This window comes from Plasmodium fragile (genome assembly GCF_000956335.1).
Source record: "Plasmodium fragile strain nilgiri unplaced genomic scaffold supercont1.40, whole genome shotgun sequence".
Taxonomy (NCBI): Eukaryota; Apicomplexa; class Aconoidasida; order Haemosporida; family Plasmodiidae; genus Plasmodium; species Plasmodium fragile.
Window position 1 is genome coordinate 47150 of NW_012192620.1, and position 23200 is coordinate 70349.

At 41.7% G+C, this 23200-nt stretch overlaps 5 protein-coding genes and 1 non-coding gene across 6 annotated transcripts; 3 read left to right on the forward strand and 3 right to left on the reverse strand.

The window, feature by feature from the left end:
* Positions 1–40: 40 nt before the first annotated feature.
* AK88_03469 (uncharacterized protein) lies at positions 41–2718 on the forward strand (the record flags this gene model as incomplete). Its single annotated transcript, XM_012481086.1, has 2 exons — positions 41–1732; positions 1852–2718. 2 exons carry the CDS (start codon positions 41–43, stop codon positions 2716–2718), a joined length of 2559 nt encoding a protein of 852 aa, XP_012336509.1.
* A 1013-nt stretch (positions 2719–3731) lies between these two features.
* Positions 3732–6033, forward strand: AK88_03470 (uncharacterized protein; the record flags this gene model as incomplete). The annotated part of the gene is made up of 3 exons (XM_012481087.1): positions 3732–5040; positions 5222–5419; positions 5651–6033. The coding sequence occupies 3 exons, from the start codon at positions 3732–3734 to the stop codon at positions 6031–6033; spliced, it is 1890 nt and encodes a 629-aa protein (XP_012336510.1).
* A 1037-nt stretch (positions 6034–7070) lies between these two features.
* Positions 7071–13287, reverse strand: AK88_03471 (uncharacterized protein; the record flags this gene model as incomplete). Its single annotated transcript, XM_012481088.1, has 2 exons — positions 7071–8533; positions 8709–13287. 2 exons carry the CDS (start codon positions 13285–13287, stop codon positions 7071–7073), a joined length of 6042 nt encoding a protein of 2013 aa, XP_012336511.1.
* Positions 13288–16601: 3314 nt separating this feature from the next.
* Positions 16602–16683, reverse strand: AK88_03472. Its single transcript has one exon. It is a non-coding gene; the product is annotated as a tRNA-Ser (tRNA).
* Positions 16684–18217: 1534 nt separating this feature from the next.
* Positions 18218–20509, forward strand: AK88_03473 (uncharacterized protein; the record flags this gene model as incomplete). Its single annotated transcript, XM_012481089.1, has 4 exons — positions 18218–18568; positions 18735–19040; positions 19124–19265; positions 19446–20509. The coding sequence occupies 4 exons, from the start codon at positions 18218–18220 to the stop codon at positions 20507–20509; spliced, it is 1863 nt and encodes a 620-aa protein (XP_012336512.1).
* Positions 20510–20836: 327 nt separating this feature from the next.
* AK88_03474 (CAMK/CDPK protein kinase) lies at positions 20837–22534 on the reverse strand (the record flags this gene model as incomplete). Its single annotated transcript, XM_012481090.1, has 1 exon — positions 20837–22534. One exon carries the CDS (start codon positions 22532–22534, stop codon positions 20837–20839), a length of 1698 nt encoding a protein of 565 aa, XP_012336513.1.
* Between the last annotated feature and the right edge of the window lie 666 nt (positions 22535–23200).

Genomic DNA, 23200 nt, shown 5'->3' on the forward strand with positions numbered 1-23200 from the left:
CCCCCCCCCCCCCCCCAAAAAAAAAAAAAAAATAAGTAAAATGAGGCAGAAACGAAGGAACCATGCGAAGGTCCCCCTGAACTTAAACAACAGCAACAATGACCATAAGACGCAAAACACGAAGAGGAAAAAAACAGAAAAGGGGGCAACTAAAGTAGGGGCTAAAAAAACACATAGATCAAATGACACAAATAAAAAATTGGACATCCTCTTTTATGGGAACAAAAATATATACTTGAGAGACATTCACAATTTTATAATAAATCTCCGGACTGAAAAAAGTGTTCACAAAAACGACCTGTTCATTGTAAAAAATAATGACTGCATAAATAATTTAATCGTAGTCATCGTCCCCAATTTGTCCAGTTGGTTCATAAGGGACATTTCTTCCAGTGGCGTTTTTGCCAAACTCCAAAAGAACAATAACTTTAGGAAAATTCACACCGAAAATTGTTTTAAAAATAATTATAGTAATTTAATTTTAAAAGCGCTAAGTGTTTCTGTGATGAAAAATAAAGGAACAAATTATAATTCACCCGGGGACAACTTGTACATTGAAAATTATTTACTAAGCAGTGAGCAGATGCTCCTGAATAGGTACCCAAAAAAGGACTCTGAAGATTATCTTGGTTTCGACAATATTGAATATGTCAAGGTAGATAAGGGAATAACCGACATGCGCTCTTATTTAAACACCACCATGAACACCACCACAAGTATGAGGAGTGATGAAAAGGACACCCCCAATGCATTAACACATAATGAGCAGACGAGCGTACCTGTCACAGAGCCGGTTGATGCCTCATCACAGGGGAAGGACCCAAATGGGGAAACTGCCGACTCGGGGGAGACCATGGAAGAGGTGAAAAATATCTTCACCGAGGAACATATAACCATGTATGCCCAGGTGTTGGAGAAACTCCTTAGGGCCTCCCAAAAGGCATCACAGGGAAAGGGGCAGCCTACCACAGAAAATGATCCAACGGAAAAGGAAAAAACGGAGTCGCCAAACCAGTCCGGTGAGCAGGAGCAAGAAGAAGAAGAAAAGGAAAATGAAGCAGACGGGAAGGACGAAAGTGTAAACGGAGGAGAGGCCGCAAATGCAGATGACACCTCCAACACATCTCTGCAAAATGGGGAGGTGAATGGAGGTCTCAGCCCCTTGAGTGAGGAAGGAAGTCAGAGTGGAAGCACCAGCGAAGGGAGAGAAGATGACCCGAGCTGCTCGAATATCTCAAAATGCCAATCGCCCGTCCAGTTCGATCTAAACAATATATACAGCATCGACTGCGAGATGTGTGAAACGGTAAATAAAAAAAGAGAGCTCACCAAAATTACGGTAGTTGATGCGTACATGAATATAGTATACGACTCTTATGTCGTGCCGGACAATCAAATCACAGACTACTTAACTCCGTACTCGGGCATAAGTGAAAGCACCCTACACAATGTGCATACTAAATTGGAAGATGTACAGGAGCATTTGAAAAAAATTTTTAATAAAGAATCCATTTTAATTGGTCATTCCTTAGAGAATGATTTGCATGCATTGAAAATTTACCACGACTACGTCATTGACACGTCCGTGGTTTACTCCCACTCGGCTTACTGTTTTATGAAGCCCTCTTTGTTTAACCTGTGCCAGCGGCACCTGGGCATCACCATGAAGCGGGAGAAGGGGCACAACTCGATTGACGACGCGAAGATAAGCATGTTCCTCGCGCTGAAGAAGGTAACGCCGTGCATTTGTGTGTCCCGCTGGTGCTTTATCATCGTTGCGCATTTGCGTGACCTGCTCTTCTAACTCCCCACACCTGCCACCCTTTTTCCACCCCACCCCCACCCCCGCAGATGAGCGAGTTCGATACGGCCGAACCCTTCTACCAATATCAGCCGTTACCTGTCTTCCTCAACCCAGAAAACTTCACCAACGTGAAGGGAAACATCATATACCACGAAGACGTGAGATACAAGTACGAAAAGAACCTGTGCATATATGACGCGAAGAACGAATACATAGAAGAAAAAGTGCCCAAGCATTTTTTAAAAAACTGCTTCCATTGTCCATGCGAAAACGACGAAGAGTGTGTAGAAAACCTAATCATGAATATTAAAAATAAAAATAAAATAAAAAATTATTTACTCATATTAAGAGAATACGAAAATATGTGTAACCGAAAAATTTATAATTGTGTAAAAAATGCCAAGGAGGAAAATTTCAAAGTCGATGGAAATGATGAGCTGTTCCAAATACCCACCAGAGTAGAAGCAAGTGAAATTATAAAAAAATTAAGTAAAAATATTGAGAATATTTATGAAAACCTTGAAGAAAATGATGTCCTCATATTGCTTTCCTTCAACAGTAATTATCTAGCGGAGGATAAAATTACAGAAACCCTATTTCTGGCAAAGGATATATTTTACGCAAATGCAGATACAAATGATAAAATAAACAGCCTCACTGCGAAGATTAACTCCATGGAGAAAATTATTACAAGGAAACAAAGCGACAATGATTTAGTAAATTTGCCATTCCTCGAATTCAGACATCTTCTTTGCTCCTACGAACGGCACATTATTGCTTACCTTAATGAGCAAAAGAGTAGTGACCGGAGCATTTTTATTTTGAATTCTCTTACAAATTTGAAGAACATCGTTTGTGGTAACAACAGGAAGAAGACCTTTAATGGGTGGTTTTCCATTCTTCTCAAGCAGTGACTTTGGGAGTATTCCTCCCCCCCTGCAACCTGTTCCATCATCTCATCGTTGGACGGGCTTAAATTTGTTTGTTTTTTTTTATTAATTCCTCCCCCTCCTTGTTTGTTTTCCTCGTGTTTTTTCTTCCATTTGTTTGTTTTGCCCATTTTGTCTGCACCTCTTTTCTTTACTCACCTACTCGCGTACTGTTGTCGCGCCGGGTGACAGACTGAACAGTTCATCATCAATCAGCCGCGAAAAAGCGGAATAGTGAAATATAAAAACAGTGACATTGTAGCACGGCGTTCGACCAACCCTAATAAAAGCACGAAGGAACGCTCAGGTTATGGTGTTAGCCGTCCCTTTGTTGGCATGTGCCTCTCCCCCACTTGGGCTCTTTTTTAGGTTACCATGAGATCATCCACAACTAATCGTAAAGTCCCCCTTAGCTCATTTTTAGGTCTTCTATTGTTCCCTTTTTTTTCATCCCCTTCGCTTACATAGTAGCAAAAAAAAAAAAAAAAAATGCCACCCTGTTCACCTCGCGAATGCAATTATTACACTGCGCCATGTGGGCAAAAGTGCGGTTATATATAATTTCGCTGCTTTTTTTTTTTTTTTTCACTTCTGTTTTGTTTTTCCCTTGTTGCCATCACCATAAAGGGGGAGTATTGATCCCGCCTGAAGCAACAGCAAAGGTGAAAGGAACGTGCCACGCTGTGTTAAAACTACCAACGTCTGCGTACAGGCTTTTGCAACATTGACACGTGTGCCTTTTGTATAATGTAGCAACTTTTTTTTTTTTTTTTTACAAACTTGCTTTGTCCATTCCATTCACCTCTGTGACAGGTTTTGGGAAGCACAAAGCAAACTAGCATCCCCTGTTAACAAATACTTGTAACTTTCCCCCCAATGTAAATAGCCAACCGGCACTTTCGTGTAGAAACGCGCCGCAGAAAAAAAGGGGGGAAAAGTATGCAGCCCTGCACGAAAACAAAAAAAAAAAAAATGATGCCCCCAAACACACACAAACAATGGATGAAAAAGATAAGTACGCAAATCATATAAGGAGGAAAATAATAAAATTTTTTAACCTGAAAAATGAAGAACTCGATCCTAGTTATATTAAGTCTATCCTAAACTGTAAGTCGTATGACTTGTATGGATCCATTTACCTCCTCAATGAATCGTTTTACGAAAATGGAAGAAATGAAAAGGTGTCCCTCAGCGCTGTGAAGAAGTTTACCCTAGATTTGGTAGAAGACAAGAAGAAGTTTATATCCTCTGGTGAGGACGATTCGGTTGTTGGTGGGGCAACACAGGGGGGCCTCTCATCATACGGGCAGACTACCAACCATGGTGCTATCGCAAGTGATGGGTTACCCAAAAATGTGGTGAAAGGGAAAACCATCAACAGTTACTTCGAGGAGGTTTTTAAGAGGGAAGATGTACAGCCCAGTCAGGATAAAAATGGAAAGGTCCTCCCCAATAGGGGGGGTCCTGGGAAGGTAAAAAAGGTCGGACAAATGGAAGCAGACCAAAATAAGTATCCTCCGAGGCGAAGCACAAACGATACTGCCTCCCGTGCTACCACCCATGATACCACCCGTGGTGCAGGTGAGAATCCCCTCGATGCGGCAGTAAGACTCGCAAACGAGACAGGAACAGGAAAAGAACCGAAGAAAGTGAATAAAGAGAAAAACAGCAAAGTGGGGGGTCACTCCCCGAATGTTGATAAGCCAAATGGGGTAACCCCACAAAAACAAGAATCACAAAAGGGAAAAGGGAAAGAAACAAAAGGAAAGGAAGCACAAGGGAGGACTGCAACAAAATTACAAAGCATGGAGCATGCGCATAAAGACGATCACACACAGTTAGCGGATGACCAAACAAAGTCCAAGATGAACTCGAAGGGGAAGGCCGAAAATAACTACTTCGAATTCTTCAACATGAAAGAAAATTCCTACTCATTAAAGACGGTTATAAATTTCATCGAAAATGAAGAAGCCAAAGGTGATGAGCAGAATGAGTACGAAAAGGAGGAACAGAAAAAAGAAAAAAAAAAAAAAAAAAACACTCACATTTGTACATGTAATGGGAGCAACCATCAAATATATTCCAACTGTTTAATATGTGGGAAAATTTACTGCGCGAAAATAAAATACAGACAATGCCTGTGTTGTGGAAACCCCTTGTACGATTCGTCTCTGATTAACAAGCTGTTTACACCGACAGAGGAGGATGGGGAAAATTCACACAAGAAGATGCTTGCAACGATGAAAAACTCCAACCCCTTTCTGTACAAACACTACTTCGATCCTAGTAATGCCTTTCTCAAAAAAGGTACGTCAAAGGAAAAGCAGTTTTTGCACTAGGGGCTTTTTCGAATGGGAATGCGAGTGTGCCTAAACTTCCTAACCTCTTCTCATTTTACCGCCTTTGTTAATCTGTCACCCCTATGTGTCTGAAATGAGTGAACTTTTAAACCTGTTGCCACTACACACCCCTTTTTTTCCATTTGCAGCCTTCAACCTGAGGGATAAAATGCTGAGAAATTCAGCCAACGAAGAACACACAAAAATAATAGACGATAGCATTGATTGGTTCGAGGATGATATAAAAAAGGAATTTGACAACCCTGATGTACATTTCTCCAATTACGATGATGAAATAAAAAATGAAATAATAGATAAGTACTACGAAATATTTGGGAAGAAGTGTGGTGAGTTGCACATTTTTTTTTTTTTTTTTTTTTTGTTACTCTGCACCCTGTTGCGTGTTTGTGGAAGGGCATATTATGAATGCCTCCGAGTGGAGTCCTCTTAAGTGGGAGGAGACTACCCTTCCCCCAATATGTGTATTCTCATTACAATAATGCAGGATGTGCACATTACATTATTCACCCTGAAACCGGTGCATACTTCGTACACATCCTCATCGAACCCCTCCCCAGGTGACATAAACATCGACATCGATCTCGTGAGTATGAAAATAACGGAGAACAAAGACCACGCGAAAATTAAAGAGTTCAATGATTACCTCAACGAACGAGAAAATGAATACCGGAATGAGATGGCACTGAAGAAGGCAAATGATATTAACGCAAGCAACGTCCATAATTACTTGGCCAATAAAGAAAGAAAAAATTTGAATTACATAAAAGATTTACGTAAGTTATTTTTTCGGGACACCTCTACTAATGCTGTTGCCGCGGATACCGTAGCGCCATCTACAGAGCAGCAGAAAAAAACAATTGTACAAATCAGGAAGGCAAGTAAGAAATACAAATGCCATGTGCTGGGCGAAAGCGACGAGGAGTATGAACATGTGGAGTGAAGGCAATGCTGTGCTTTTGTAACTTTTCCCCCCCCCTGTACATGATACTTTTGTATTCCTATCGGACATTCGGAGGGGACATCATGTGTCCGTCGTGATGAAACAAAAGTAGGGGGTCTTAAAAATTGCTATGTAAAAAATGGTGGGAGACGGGGGGCTCCGTCGTTTGCACAATCCAACCTAACGAGAGGGCCTCTTATACAAAAAAAAAATAAAAAAAATAAAAAGAAATGGTCTAATTGTCTAAAAGGAAAAGAAGTTCACACGATGTTGGAACAACTCAAATGGCAAATAAAAAAAAAAAAAAAAAAAAAGTGGGTAACAAGCTTTGTACGGCATGGAGAAAAAAAAATTTATAACTACCAAAAGGGGCAAGCACACACAAATACACATGAATAGGGAATGCACAAATAGTGTTGTGTATTTACACATAAGGGCATCTACTAGTGCGGGGCGCGAAAAAAAAAAAAATAATAAATGCGCGTGCTTTCCCCTTTTTGGTGTGTCTAATGGGGGAGATAACATATATGTAAGCAAATTGTGTGGGTATGTCTTCCTACCCCTTCGTCCACCACAGAGCAGTTCCGTGGGAACAAAACCTCTGGTGGCATTTGTTTTTTTTTTTTCAGTTTCTCATATTGCGTGAGTACAAATCCAGGTGCATACGCAAGTGCGAATGCATGTGTGCTTTGGAAAATCATAAACATCAAATGTTCAAATGTAATGTGTACTTAGTGGACACAGTTTAAAGGTTGTCTAATTCGAATTTTTTTTTTTTTTTTTTGCAACATACAAATAAGTCCAAGGTATTTTTTTTTTAAAAAAAATTTCTGCCTGTTGAGCAAAGCTGGAGAGATTATGCATCATGGGGATGCTGGTCGCGTGGATATACTCTGTCTCATTCTACATTGCCAACGTGTAGGACATTTTTATAAACCATGTTAGAGGTAGCTAAGGTCTGTACGTGGTGACCGAGTCATCCATTAACTGCTCTCTTTTTATTTTTCTTTTTTACCCCGGTTGTGCGCACACTGTTGTCACTCGTTGTTCTGCATGGTACGCCCTCCTGCAGCGACACGGTCGCTGTCGTAGGTTGAGTCCACGAGCATGCTATCCCCATACTCATTCATCACTGAATTGTAATTATGTATCATTTCGCTTTCGCAACTATTGGCCATATTACTCTGGTTGTAGTTGGAGAAATTTGGGTTGGTGAATATATTCATGGGGCTGAATTGGTCGTTAGGGTTTGTAGGGCTGCCACTACTTCGAGCCTTCTGGTGATTTATCGCCTGGTTATTATCACCTTGGTACATGACGTTCTTCATGGTCTGATGCATCATGGCATTTTCGTACACGTTGGGTGTGAAGGGGCTCCCACGGTTGTGGCTGCCCCCACTGACCTGACAGCCACCTCTATTCCCTCGCCGGCCCTCAAGATTGTTCATTCCTGAAGTGATGTTCCGGCAACTGCTGCTGTTGTTATTTATATCTGTGGCCACCCCTCCATGAACACTATCTCCTCCCCCTGCGCTGACCTCTCCTCGTGCGATTTCCCCCATGACATCCCCCACATATTGGTCATTCATCTGGGTGGAGAAATCACCCTTCTTGGAATGCATCTTAAAAAAAGGGTTTAAATTTTGGACGCTGTTTGTGCATGGGTTCATTAGGTGTAGATTTTCAAATGAGTTCCCATCGTTGAGTAAATTAAAGTTCATGTAATCAACCCCAGATGGGGTATTCACATCGTCATATAAATTCACGTGGTTCACATTAGGATTTCCTCCTACGTTCTGAACAAATGGCAGGTGCTGCTCTGGGATGAAATTCATTTGGGGATCCATGTACATCTGATCGTTTATGCCACTTAGAAAGTTATTCATTTTTTTGTTTAACAAATTTAGGTTGGTTGAGCACATTTCGTTTTTCTTTGGAACGTGTCCTTCTGCGTATGGTTCGCTGGCCATGTGTTTTTTCTGCCCCTGTTGATCTTTGTCGTAATTGCGTCTGTCTGAGCCGCTTTTTCCTCCCTCACTTCTTTGCAGATTAGCAGCTTCTCCCCTTTGCAGGGCCCCCATTTCGTCATTTTTACTAATTCCAAAAATTTTTTCCTGTTCCTTTAGTTTCTCAATATAATTCATAATTTGAATGACGTAGGCCTCATCCTTTTCGCTTGGATTGACGGGGAAGAGTTTCCTTTGTTTCTTCTGCTTCCTATTTATGAAAGTCAGTATGTAACTGCATTTGCTATTATCATAATGGATGTAGCAATTTTTACATACCTCTTTATTTTTCTGCACATTTTTGTTTAGTGTCCTTATATCCATTTTTTGGTACTTTTTCCTTTTGTCTTCAGAATTTCTTGGCATTTTTTTGGAGTTACATTTGTCCCCTACACACTCTGCTTTCTTCTCCCCGTTGGGAAATGTGCGGTCGTTTGGGGGACAGCTGATGGAGCTCAGCTTCCTCTTCTTGTCTTTGCTTTTTACCTGCATGTCTTTCGCGCAAAAAGGGGGGGGAAAAAAAAAACGTGAAGTGGAGTGAAGTGTACGCAACTGTTTGTGTGTGTGTAACACAATGGAGAGGATGATATTATAAACCACCTCGTTCTATTGTTCCTTCATATTGGGTGCATTTCATGTGTGCTTTTATCCCCATCCTTTTCACCTTACTTGTGCTCATTATGTCAATTATTTTTTCTATGTCCGCATTCAAACTGTCGCTCATCATATCACTGTTTGTTAAAACGTTGGCCGGGATACACTTCTCATTAACCAGGTACTCATCCCCATCTGTATTCTTTAACTCTTCACTCCGTAACATATTACATGACTTAAGCATGCTTTTGCAACTGTCATACATCATTAAAATTTCTAATTCATTGGAGTTATATTTGGCTGTATTTTTTTTACCACCTTTTGTCTCTGCATTGGCTACCTTGAGAGACTCTTCCAATCCGGACAACTCATTCTTCAACAAATCATCATTTCGTATTATTTTGTGTATGTCCACGTATGCACTGTTTGTGAAGTTCATTAAATCATGTTCCATGCTTTCGTTTTTCTCGACCATTTTCTCCATGCGCGGTTTAGAGTTCCTTCTGTTTCTTTCCCCTGCGCTGTTCGGGGCGTACATTTCGTTCTTCATGGGGCTGCTCATCGGGCTGCGAATCGGCTTATTTCCCTGGTTGTGAAACTGCACCTGGTCGTTTGGGCCCACAGGACAACCTGCACCGGTTCGAATCCTCAATTCATCTGACGCCTCCGTGCTGCTATGCGTTAGGGCACTTCTCCCTACTACCCTGTCGCCCCTGCCATCTCTACCCCTACTGTACGAGCTGCAGAAATTGCCGCAGTTGGAGTAACTTCCATAACTGCGGTCGCCAAAGTTGGTATACCCACCGTAGTTGTTTGCAAAATTCTCGAACCCCCCATAATGGCCGTAGTTGGCTGGGTCAGGGAAGCTGACTTGGCCGCCAAAGGGAATGAAATTACACGAGCTGCCCAATGTGGCACTGTCAGGGAGGCCCGATTGGCTAGGCCGACTTGTTCGATTCGCCCCGCCAGCTACGCCCGTGCTCTGCTGCACTCCGACCCGGTTTGGGGCCCCCGAACTGTTCCCATGCCCCTTATACTTCGCTCTGTCTATGTTTGACTCCATCAGTTGGTGATCTTGCAGAAAGGATTCCACCCCTTCGTTCCTGAGCGAATGTGCATTAGGATCATGAGCAGCATTTTCAGAATTATTACGCTGATTGTTTGTTCGTTTTTCTCCACCATTTTGCAAAGTGTGTTGATTGGTATGGTCGGCACAATGGTCCTTGCCACGTCCGTCATTTTCATTTTCCTCTTCCTCGTCTTCCTTGTCATCGTAATAATCCTTTCTCCCCCTATGTCGACGGTCCCCATTTTTGTCCTCATCACCATCGTTATCATTACTGCCGCTCTCATTGCTTCGGCTAACTCCGTTGTTTCCACCGCCGCCACTGTGCCTGTACCTCCCTCCATTATTGCTGCCTCTTCCATCCGTGTCGTTATTGTGTCTTCCGTTGCTCTGTTCATCATTGCTTTGCCTATTTTTACCGCACGTATAATTTGTGCCTCCGTTGGTACGGCTATTATGATTTTGCTGGTCCCAGCTGGGCAACCCATCCCGAAGGCGATGCGCATAAAGGGAAAAGCTACTCGATGGCCTATTATAAGTACTGAGGCTGTTGCTCCTGCACAAGTAATCACATAATTGTGTACCCAGAATATCTTTGCCATTTGTGTGGTGTAACTCGACAAAAGAACTCGTGGGCATTTTCCTCATCGACGAGTCCTTGTCCCTGTTCAGGAAAGCATTGTCCATCTGCTCTCCTCCTTTGTTTTGCATATAAAATTGCCCATCAAACATCGTCCTTTTAAATTCACCTCCACTGTAAAGATTTCCACTATTGGCATTAAAGCCGTGTGCATACGCACCTTCATCATTTGCCCAATCATCAAAGCTAGGGTTAGCACTGAAGAAGTGCTTGTCGTTTGTGTAGTAACTGCTATCACATTTGTTGCTCCTCACTTTGGAGTATGTCTTTTCCGCGCCCCTTCTGGAATCCCCATGGTGGTGATGACGCACCTCGCTGTTTCCGCTTTGAGCATGTGGCGGATGTGAAGTATTCGAATTGTCCTCCTCGTCTTCACCACTCTTATCCCCTTCAAGGTGTTTCATTCCCCTCGCATCTGCCTCCCCCCCTGCCACCCCATCAACGAATTTCAGTTTTGTTCCATTTTTTATATTCCTCTGAGGGGGACAGGCAAACGCGACATCCTGATTCTGTTCCCCATGTGGGATGATTCTTGTTCCTGGTGACAATCTGCGTGGGTCATTCGCATCGTAATGATCCCTCCCCTGCTCATGAAGCGTACTACCGACATGGTGGCGGTACCCCCACAAATCGCCACTGTGCGTATCATTCGAATAATTCTGACCTGCACACGTGAAATTTTCTGATCCGCCCATGACGTATTCTCCTTTCCCTTCCATTTTTAGGCCATTTTTAAAATTACCTGGATAATTGATGAAGCCTTCTTTCCCCCCTGCATAATAATACCCCCCCTTATAATATTGCCCATAAGGATCGTGCGCATTTTTATTGTATTTGTCTTGCGGATTGAAATTACTCTCCTGTATGTACATGGTGGGTGCAGAGTAGGGATCATAATTCATCATGGTGTCATCAAAAATTGGCTTCTTTGAATTCTCCGTGTGTTCCTTCGAAATTTGTTTCACCAAATGTTTTACCCCCACCCCTGGAAGACCCGCCCCTACTACGTGCGCGTAATTCATGTCTGTTGAACTAATATGATTAGAGGTACTTCCTCCATCGTTGTTATTGTAGAGATGATGGTAACTCTGCGCACTGTCACACATCATGTTGTCGTAAGCGTTTAGATTCTCATCACCGCTTCTCCTTCTCCCACTGTACAGGGCCCCTCCTTCCTCCGTGAAGGTATAGCCCTTCGGCACGCAGATGTTGTGATGGACGGCTTTTTGGCCAATTGGGTTATTTCTGCCAGGTCTATGGGCTAGAGTTGCCATACTTGTCTTACTCCCATTGGAGGGGGCCCAATTTGGAACTTCCCCCATCTGAATGTTGCCACCAGGGAAGGGGTTCACGCTACGCAGGAAGTCCTCGTTGGGACGTTCACTACCGCTTGCGACGGCATGCGAGAAATGGCTATATGGGGTGTGTCTGTCTAAAACGGCACCACTCCCAATGGAAGTATCCGTGACGTACAGTCCACTGTGCTCATTCCCATTTGGTTGCCTCTTAAGATCACTCAGGAGGATCCTGCTGAGCCTTTCCGGATCTCCCCCAGGCATGCCAGTTGCTACTTCGTGTGTAAATTCCCCCTGCAGAATTTTATCCTTCAAAGCGTACAAGTAGCTTTCAGTAAAACCGTTAACGTTGTTATTCTGTAGGATATCCTCCACGAGGTCGTCATAATTGAGTGCAAGGTCGTCCAGCTTCTTCCTCACAAGAGTGAGCTGCTCGCGTCCATCCACGTCATCATCTGCATCGACCCATGTTGGCGCGCACTTGCCGTCGCCAGCCCGCTTCTCCCCGTGGAACTTATTGAAGGGGGAAAGTAAGTCCATGTAGTAGCTTATAATATTAAGGTACTTAATGTTAATGCTGGACAAGTCCACCTTTGAAAAATTCTGATCACAGCAGATGCTCTCACCTGAGTTTAAATTCATTTTTAAAAAATCGGGATCCCTTTTTAACTTGTGCATGTCATTGTTACCTCTCATTTGTGAATTCACAATTTTGTCTTTATGCAAATCAGCTTGTGAATTATTTGAGTGCACCAAGACGTACTTTAAAAGTTCCATCAGGACAATGTGCTTCCTCAGGTTTAGTTTATTTTCCTTTATCACTTGTTCTACATTTGTTTGGTCACCCTTGTGCGTATTCTCCTCATGGAACATTTCACGTTTGGTTCCCTTGGGTTCAATTTTGTTAATGATTAACTCTACTGGCGCATCGTAATTGGATGTCATTTTAGCTAGCTCATTAGAGCACTTCAACTCGTTTGCACTACCACTCGATGGAATATTTTCTTCCCTTTCGTTACATTCCCCATGCATATATGTATTTACGGTGTTGTTAATTCTTCCGTGCTGGGTTGGGTCCATCATGCCCTGTTCCAAACTGTTCACTAGTCTGTCCACCTCATTACTTTGCATCCTTCCGTGCCCTACATTTTCATGCTCAGAAGGACTACTGTTATTTCCTTCCGCTGTTTCTATCTTTACGTGTGATGTTGTGTCTACATGTGTACAAGGCTGCTGTCCCTGGGTACGCATGGATCCATTTGAGAAAGACACAACACCCCCTCTTGCTGAGTCACTCCCTTCATCATTGGTGACATTAATGCAGCAAGCCATAGGGGTAGGGCCGGTACGTTGTGTGTGGGCTCCTCCAGTGTGTAATTCTTTACATGAGTCTTCCCTACATGAGGAGAGTATAGACTGCTCCACCATGTTATAAACCTGAATTGTTATCGTTTGTAAATGATTCACAATCGAGTCATGTATATTTAGGATGTCCAAGTAAATGTTGTTAATGTCTTCCTTCCCTACGCACATTTGTGTGTTGTTGCTTGTGGCGTGCACTGGGGCCACCTGGGCCGTCTGCATCTCCAACATGGCAGGCACCATTTGGTTCTTTACACTATTCATTTTTCTCAGGCTGAAATTGTGAATCATTTTGGTTGAGGGGTCCACGCGAGGGGTTCATCGTGTGGCTTCACATTTTTTGTCGTCCCACGCGCTTGTGCAGGACGTGTAACGTTACGTTAGCGTAGGCTTTTACGTGTTGCATAAATATTGCGCGGGTTCCTTCATTCACACTCGCTGTTGGTTCCCCCCGCCCTTCGAAAAAAAAAAAAAAAAAAAGGTTCACAATCCCATTTTATGTTTTCCCTTTCAGCTGGGTAACAAAATACACCTATTCGCAAATTGTGTAGCCACATATATACATCTCCACGTGTCCCTCCTGTGCATGCGGTTAATACGGATGTTCTCCGTCCCCCTTGTGATTACACAAGGAAGGGTGAACGTGCAAAAAAAAAAAAAAAAAAAAAAAAAAAAGCAAACATAACTTATGCTAATGTAGGCACAGGTTCATATGTGTATACATGTGCGTCCTTATAGAACGAATCAAATAGTACTTGATGCTGCAAATTTGGTGGCAAAAAAAGCGGCGTGGAAAATGTAAACCTTATATAGATCCAGGCGCGGCAGTAATATAAACCCCCTTTGGGATCACCGTGCTTAGCCTCCCCCTTCAGGTTAAAAATGCCCACTTGGTATTTTCACAAATGGGATTATTTAAAAAAGGCATAACAAATTGGGGAAGGGGTGGTGGCACTATTCCTTGTCTTAATGAAGCGGAGGGGGAAGAATAAAAAAAAAAAAAAAAAAAAAAAAAAAAAATACGCTATAAATTGTATACCTTAGAACAACCACATTTGGCAAATGCGAGGTGAGTGAAGGATATGTACACGTCCTTTACCCATTTGGTGCAAGCAAAATGGGGCTGTGTGTAGCCTTCATGCATTCCGCATCCCCCTGGGCATGCGCAGAGATAAATACATGCACACAAGTACACACTGACTGGATAAAATGTTGCGAATTTAAAAATCAAGTGCTTTTTCCATTTTGCACCATTTGGACAGTCCCTAGTGCCCGATACTCATTTCGCGAACGCATGCGCTGCGCTCAGTTGGGTAGATGTGACTGAAAAAGGTACATGCACACACGTAAAAAATGTTTTTCCACGTTGGGTGTGGTGCTGTTCCACGCGGCTATGAATTTTTAATTAAAACCATATGGTGGTGGTGGGGAGCAAACACAGCATAACGAAGCTGGCAATAGGAATGAGAACTGCGAGGCAGCACCGTTTGTATGTATATATGCAAATTGGATAGAAGTTCACAAACCTACAAAAGGTAATTGTTCACGCAAAATGGGGGAGGACAGTCAGAAAGGTACTAAACGCGCCTACACTGGGGTATGCGCAGACGGAGGGTATTCCCACTCATGTGCATGCCTATATGAATGCATGTACGTACACACAAAAAGGGGCAAAAAAAAAAAGTGATGGAAAAAAAAAAAATAAAATAAAAGGAGGCCTTTTCATTTAGTCAAAGTGTATGAACAAAACTCAGTTTTTTAATCTCCAAGAGAACTTAAAATGTGTTGCGATTGGTAGGTCCAAAATGAAGCAAAGCTAAACGGGCGTACGAGGTCATACCATGTAGACGGATATTCGCGGTATGTGTATATGGCTTTTTATCCCAATTCGCCGCGAGACCACGCGGATGAGAAAAAGGGACGCGCGCGGGAATGAAAGGCGGACAAGGCGGGACAGGGGCGCGTGTACGTGTCTGTCTATACACACAGGTGCGTATGTGCATTGATACATTACGCACGCTTGTGCTCCCGTTCATTCGTGCCAGGCTCCTATGCATACACACATGTGAAGGCAGTAGGCGGAACAGCGGTTAGCCCATTCAACGTAAAATATCTTACAGCTTATTCACTGCCCTCCGCCATGTGTGTCTTTATACAAAACTTAGCGCAACTGCTATGGCGAAGAATTGCAAACGAATCAACAGGCAGTTCTTTGGTCACTCTCGCTAATTGAAGAGGTACTGACTAGTGGAGAAGGGGAAATGCAGGGCGGGCGAAAAGGAAAAATTCGAAAACATGAAAAACACATGCTCACACAAATTGTGGAAAAAAAAAAAAAAAAAAAAAAAAAAAAAGTGGAAAATTAAGGAAACACCTATCTACACATTTACATTTGCTCCAAAATGGTACCAAATTGAAATAACAGGGGAAAAAAAAAAAAAAAAGATTGTTTTATGTACAAATCTGAGAATTTTATGTTAGTGGGATTATCCTACGTATGAATACATTTTTCTCTGTGGAAAAACATTGCTACTTTTTTTAAGGTTTTTTTTTTTTTTTTTCCTTCTGCTTACCAGACTTTGCCCTGTTATAGATTGTATACACATTACACCACACGGAGTACATGCGGATGTACGTACACCGATATGTTCACACATGTGCTTAATACATGTTCATCAACATAACCACAGGTGGTTGATTATATCCCCCCCTTTAATTAAACCTTTCGCAAGATGATCTATTTGCTAAGTCAAGATCTGCACCAAAAATGGGGATCCCCCTTAGCGTTGGGGACGCTTAAGTTTGCCCATGTTCGCGCGGGAGGCACACTCATATATGCATACGCAGCCCTACACATGAAACGTCAGTCGTATGCACTTACACATATACAAGTAGTTCTACAAATCCGCATGAGGGACCTCTGCAAATGCGTAAGATGTAACAAGTGCTATTGTTAGCATTCCGTTATTTTATTTTAATTTAATTTTTTTTTTTTTTTGTCCAGTTTGGCAGTGGAGGTGGTACTTTGCTAAGTCCCGTTCACAACTTAGAGGAAACGTAAAACCTGGGGGGCAACCCATTTCGAATATACTGTGTACTCTCCTTGGGAGGAGGAAATGCACTTACATAGGGTACTCATGTTGTTCATATTGTGGAAAAAAAAAATAAAATAAAATTGCAAAAATGGGTTATGAGAGAATAATTAGGTGAGGAACATTTTCGCCTTGTGGAATCCTCCCCTAATTGTGCATCTATTAATTTTAAAAATAAGACTGAATCGTGCATTTCAATGGCGTAAACCTATTGTAAGGGTGTGCTTACATATATAAAATGGGTAATTTAAGGGCAAAAAGGACGGTCAAAGTAAAATATGAAACATATTGCCGTTGCCTTTGTATGAGGCATCAACCTTTATCTGCGCACTACTGGCTGAAAGTACTTTTCATGGGGTTTTTCATTAATTCTCTTATTTTTCGCATAATATTTTTTAATTGCGAATGCGCAGATGCATTTCCTTGGTAGCTTAAAAATTAATGCGCACTTATTTATAAAATAATTTTATTTTTTTGTGCCAATTGTTGCGGTTTTACGGAACGCTTAAAAAACGACAGCTACAGGATTTGAACCTGTGCGGGCAGAGCCCAGTTGATTTCGAGTCAACCTCCTTAACCACTCGGACAAACTGTCTCAAATAATACATTTGTAACTTGAAATCTTTTATACTATATAAAAATAAAACACGCATCCTAATAGTTTCCCTTTTAATATGCGTCACCGCGTGAAGCAGCGCATATCCCTTTCCATGTATGTACATCGGGAATTTATTTTAAAACATTTTAAGAGTGCGCGAATTGTTGCTGGCCCAGTAAGCGCGCCTCTCATACTTTTTTATTCGTTTAAATTTTGTTAACAATTCGTTCATTCGCTTGAGGGGAAACTATTGGCACGTTGTCCGCAAAAATGAAAACAAAAACGCATGAAACACTTTCCGAAAGTGTACGTATATCGTGCGTGGGGAAATTTTCAACTGCATTTTGTTCTTTTTTTATAAGAATGTTTTCCTTTTTTTCTCAATCTGTAACAATTTAAAAGAAAAAAAAAATATTCATTTCAGAAGGCCTATTTTCCTTATATCCGCCTTTTTCCCACAAAATGCCCAGGACAAATGTAAAAAGGTTGTTACCAAAAATGTCGCATTGAAATAAACATGGCTTACCAACCTTTATGTAAAAAAAAAAAAAAGTGAAAAGGCACCAAAATTGCCTGACGGGTCAGGTAAAAATGACGAAAACTGAATGGACAATTACACATAAGGGGGAGTGAATTTATTTTCCATTTTAATAAACCATTTGTGAATAAATCTAAGTGACCAACTTGCCATGCAGTTGTTGGAAACACTTTCGGTTGTACGAAGTCATTTTGAGGTGACATATCTGTGGGGTCCATTTTCTTCTCCTCTTTTTTGCAAATTGTACATGTCGTAAGTGGCGGAAACATGTAGAAAGGGGATTTGTTCAAAGTTTTCTTACATTACGCTGTGCGTTTATCCGCAAAGGGATGCACACATGTACTGTGAGCGCATCGCCGCTTTCTCATATGTTACCTGTTTCCATTTTCAACGGATCAGGAAATGGCTTACTCGACACAAGTGCGTGGGTTGAATGAGCAGGTACATGCATACATATTATCTTTCGTATGCAAGTTCGTATGTCTGTTTGGTTGCACCTGAAAAATTTTGCGCAAGTATTCGCGTTGCCCCAAGTGTACTCCCTTTAATATGTATTTCGGGAAAAGTCGACAACTGGAACTGTGTGCCTACCGGTGCCTGCTCACATGTTATCATTTCACGCGGAGGAAGACATACCTTACGGTTGGTATACGCGCATGTCTGTCTTTCCATTTGTGTGCACGTAGGAGAGAGGAAAATATATATGGGCATACGCAGTTTTACATCACGCGTGAACATGTACATACATAGTGCTGAATGGGACGACTGTTGTTCATCAGAGGGGACAGACGCGTCAAGTTTCTGCACTGTTGGGGGAAAATGAAAAAAAAAAAAAAAAAAAAAGCAGCATAGTACAGCACAGCGCAATACAACACAGTACAACATAACGTAAGTGATACGCCCCGATGGAAGGCAAAAATACACGCAGTTGCGCGCTTCGCAAAACAAACTAGCAAGCAGCTGTCCATTTTACTCGCCTGACCATTCCCCAAAATGTTCGACATCAGCTCGCTAATACACTTCGGAAACAGCAATTCGGTGAGAAGCAGCATCTCAGGGGAGCTGTACGTGTACATGTCCAAGAGGAGGCAAAACGGAAAGGAGTTTTCCTCCCCCCTTATGTACCTCCACGCTGATGACCCCGGAAAAAATAAGGACCACGCTTCGACCCTTCTCTTGAACAACTACGCTGATGATTACAAGTGGGTAAAATGTTTTTGCTTCGTTAAGTCAAATTTTTTTTATGTGTACAGAGTGAGGGGGGATTACCGGCCGTGTATTATTTTCCTATTAGAAGGGACTGAAGTACAGGTGGTGGATTATTACGTTGCCGTAAAAAATAAGGTAATGTTCTTCTTTTGTTCTTTCCCTCCATTTTTGAGATCATGTGAAGAGTGTTTTTTTCACCAGTTGTAAAGCGGTAGAATGGGAACTTGGACAAGCCCATCGCGTACACTTTTTGCCCCCTCTACTTTGCAAAATCATAGGAACCCCAACATCTTCGTCGCAGATAATTGAAGAAACGAAGGATCTGCAGCTGGGGGAAAACCATGACATCATTCACATCAAAGCGCCACCATTCGGAGCCGGCCATACGTACACTTTTTATTCCACGGATAAGGGAGTGATAAAAAAATGGACGAGGTGTCTGAGGAATGCAAACTTTTGCGCCATCAACAACAACGCCAAATGTATAAGCGAAGAAAATGAGGAGATGAAACTCAGCATGGACAATATGAAGCAGCTTAAGGATATAGAGCTGAAGAATAAGGACATTGAAATATCTGGTCTACAGGAGAGGATAAATAGCCTTAAGGTAACATGAAGGGAGGCAACATTGGAAGAGGCTGCTCCCCACTCACATGCGCAGGACACACTCCCCCCTCTTTCCCCCCACAGGCAGACATAGAAAATATCAGAATGAAGAACAAGCGCCTGCAAATAGCAGCAGACGTGAATATAAAAAGCGCCGACGAACTATTGCAAAAAAAAATTACCGAAATAGAGTTCATTCACAGTGAAATGGAGATAAAAATGGAAGGTACGTATGATCGGACTGGGTGCTCGTCCTTAGAGAGAGAGCGACACTAAGCGAAGGGGTGTATAACACGTATTCTCATGCGACGCAGCAGATGGGTAGCGCAATATAGAGTCACCCATCCATCGGCATACATAGTGCCACTCACACACACACACATATCCCCTCACTCCACACGTGCAGAAATGGAACAACTGAAAGACAAATTAAGAAGCGCAACAGCAGAATCGGAGAAGAAGTCCAAATTGGTGAACCAACTTCGGGAGGAAAGAGATCTGCTGGAGAAGAGGCTGAAGGATATCATGACGACTTACGAAGAGGCTTTCACGGAGCCAGAAAAAATAACTCTAGTAAATTTTAACACAAACGAAAGGTACCAAAAGTTAGTGGTGAGCCATAAGCATTTAAAAGAAGACATTCAAAAAATGAATGAAAGATTTTATAAACTCGAAAATGAATATAAACAAAAAATTAAAACAATAAAAGAGGTAGTAGAAATAGGGGATATCTTTGACTACCTCCACAAGCTAATCATCCTGTGCCAAACAAAGATCAAATTTTACGAGCAATGCTATAAGTACAATGAGGAGCAACAAAAGGACATCACTAACTTGATCAGATACATGATTAAGGAAACGAAATTGTCAGAGGCGAATGCAAGAGTATGTTACATTACACATAGGTCTAGAATACTAGAGGAGAGATTACTCCATTACGTGACCATGAAACAGCCATCTGATTATTTCCATTTCGCATGCACCACCTTGAGACGACTAAGTTGGGTATTTGGTGAAATTGAAGTGTTAAAGCCAATGCAAGTCGGTCATCACAGTGAGCAGGAGTATCCTCTATACTCTTACGTGGATGACATGAACATTATTCCCATGAGAGAGAAAATATATTTTAATGAAGGTCTAGAAGGAAGGTCCAATTATCAAATCGTAAACGACGTTGATGTTTATGCCATCCCTGTGAAAATGTGTCCCCATGAAGATAAACTCCTCACAGAAAATAAATACAACTATGTAAAAATAAAGCTAAATGATTTGAAGAAAGACTTTAACATTCTCAAGCGGAAGAATAAACCGCAATGCACAAACGTCTTGTCCGATTTGCAGTGGGCAGAAATTAAGAGAAATGCCTACGACCGGATGGAAAAAAATATTATCATTTTGGACATGCAGATGGCCGCACGCCGAGGGGAGGTCGCGACGGAAGCGGCCACGCGTAAAGAAACACCTGGTTAAAATTTTGTCCAAGGGGCGTAAAAAAAAAAAACACAGTTAACCAAATTGTATCGTCAGAAAGGGGAAAAACTGCTCGATGTTGTGGGGAAGTAAAAAACAAAACAAATAAACAAAAACAAAACAAAAACAAAATAAAACAAAAACAAAGTAAAAACAAAACAAAGTAAAACAAAACAAAATGGGAGACGAAATGAACGCAGGAGGGAATGTCACAAATGGTGTGGGAACAGGGCCCTTCTTGTCATCACATTATTACAGCATTAACCACCATCATATGGTACCAATTTAGTTCCACATTAGGACCGTCTCTTGTGCCCTGCGCGTTGCCTACTTGGCTCCAGTCATCATCTTATAAAACTCGTCGTAGTCGATGAACCCGTCGTTGTTCGCGTCTACCTCCTTGATGAGGTTCTCAATGATTTCCTTGCTGAAGGAGACCTGCACGGCACTGAAGGAGAGGATGTTGAAGAGTTCCTCCTTGGTAATTACTCCATCTCCATCCAAGTCGAAAACGTTAAAGGCGTTCCTGCAAATGACGTCCTGTTGAAAAATGGAGTGGTCCAGACAAGCGGCTAAAAACTCCGTATAGTCGATGAGTCCATTTCCATCTGTGTCGAGTTGCTTCAGAAGAAAATAAAGTTCCGTGTCTAACTCACTGTCATTCAATTTCAAACATTGAAATATCTCCGATATTGTTAAGACGCCATCTCCGTTATGATCAAAAGCTTCAAAAGTTTTTTTAAGCTTCCCAATATCCTTTTCGTTTAACTGATAAGCCACACAAGTAACAGCTAGCTTTTTTATTTTACACAATTTATGGAACTCTTTAAATTTCTCAATAAGGACTCTGTTCAAAGTTTTATTGATGACGATATTATTCGTTTTAAATTTCCTGAACCATCTGTGATTTAGAACCCCCTCTACATCTATCCTGTCTTTGTAATTGTAATTGAGACATTCACAAATCAGATCCTTTGCATCATCACTGACACGCGACCAGTAATTGGAGTCGAAAACAAAGTCTCCCTTTTTAACCTTTTTCAAAATTTCATCATTATTTTTTCCATTAAAGGGTGGATAGCCACAAAGCAAAATGTACATGATTACTCCACTGCTCCAGATGTCACATCTTTTATCGTACTTCCCTTTTAGTATCTCAGGAGCGATGTAGTAAGGAGTTCCAACGACTGATTTTAAGTTGTGATTATTCATGCACTTGCTAGCAAAGCCCCAGTCGATAATTTGAATTTGAGAATCATCAGAATTGTCCACGTACAAAATATTTTCCGGTTTTAAATCTCTGTGCATAATATTTTTGCTGTGACAATAATACAGGGCGGAGAATATTTGCCTCATAATTTTATACGCCTCATACTCAGAAAAGCTACCATGCTTTACAATTTTATCAAATAGCTCCCCCCCATTACACAACTCCAGGACTAGATACAATTTTTCTGCATCTTCGTACACTTCGTATAGCTTTATTATATTTGGATGATCCATTTGTTTCATTATTAATATTTCCCTCTTCAGTCTCTCAACGTTATGAATTTTTTTCTTTTCAATAATTTTTATTGCTCTTTGTTGTCCGGTTTTTTTATTAACTGCTTTAACTACATTTCCATAGGACCCCTTCCCGAGTTTGTACCGGTCCAATTCATACACATCTGTCAGTTCGTTATTATCCATTAGGATCACTTCTTGTACAATTTGGGATCTATCAAAGTAGGGGGATAGGTTCAGGTGGTGAGACAACGGGTCCGTACTGCTGCTAACGCTACATCTGCCTTTTCCTTTGTTATCCTTGAACGCTTTACTATGAAGAATAATTTTATTTTTATTTTCTTCCGTTTTTTTGGACAAACATTTTGTGCACAGCGTGATGATGGAGTAATCTTCGTCGCTGTCGGCTAGTGTGCTTTTCGTGGTACCCTTCATGTCTTCCTCCCCCTTCTCGCTCTTATTCGGGCGCGCCTCCTTGCGGCACGGCGCAACGACGACCTCTTCCGCCTTCTTCTCCTTCATCTTCGAGGTGAGCCGTTAGATGCTTGAGCGGTTAAGCGGTTAAGCGGCTAAGCGGTCAAGCGGCTGAGGGAGATTACGTGGTGGGCCCGCGTGGAGGAGGTAGACACACAGTGCATCGAGGGGGTACAACTAACAGAAACAAACGCAACAAAGCAAACACAGCTCGGCAAACACACAGAACGACGAATCGCTAAAGGAGAACTAATCACGACGCAGGGGACGAGGCCGACGGGAACGCGCCGACCCTGAAACACGCCCGTATGCCTTATATAGCCAGCACAAAGAGCAACGAAGCGGAGAAACAAACACTAGCATGCGAACGATGACGCATGCATATACGTATGTATTAACTACAAAAAAAATAAGAGTGTGTAGAGCGCAGAGAAAGATAAAATATCAGGTAGCCAAAAAAAGGGAACTCTATTTTAACAATAACGTTCGATGCTAGTGAAGAATCGATACAGCGATTGAATAATCATTTTTACAACCGAGGGATCGATTCGATCATCTTTTATTTTGCCCCCTGCTCCTACTCCATGCATTCATACGAGTACACAAAAAAGAAAAGATAAAAAAAATGGTGTACCTTTTTAATAATGTCTTTAGGGCACCCTACTAAAACTTAAAAACAAAAAAAAAAAAAAAAAAAAAAAAAAAAAAAAAAAT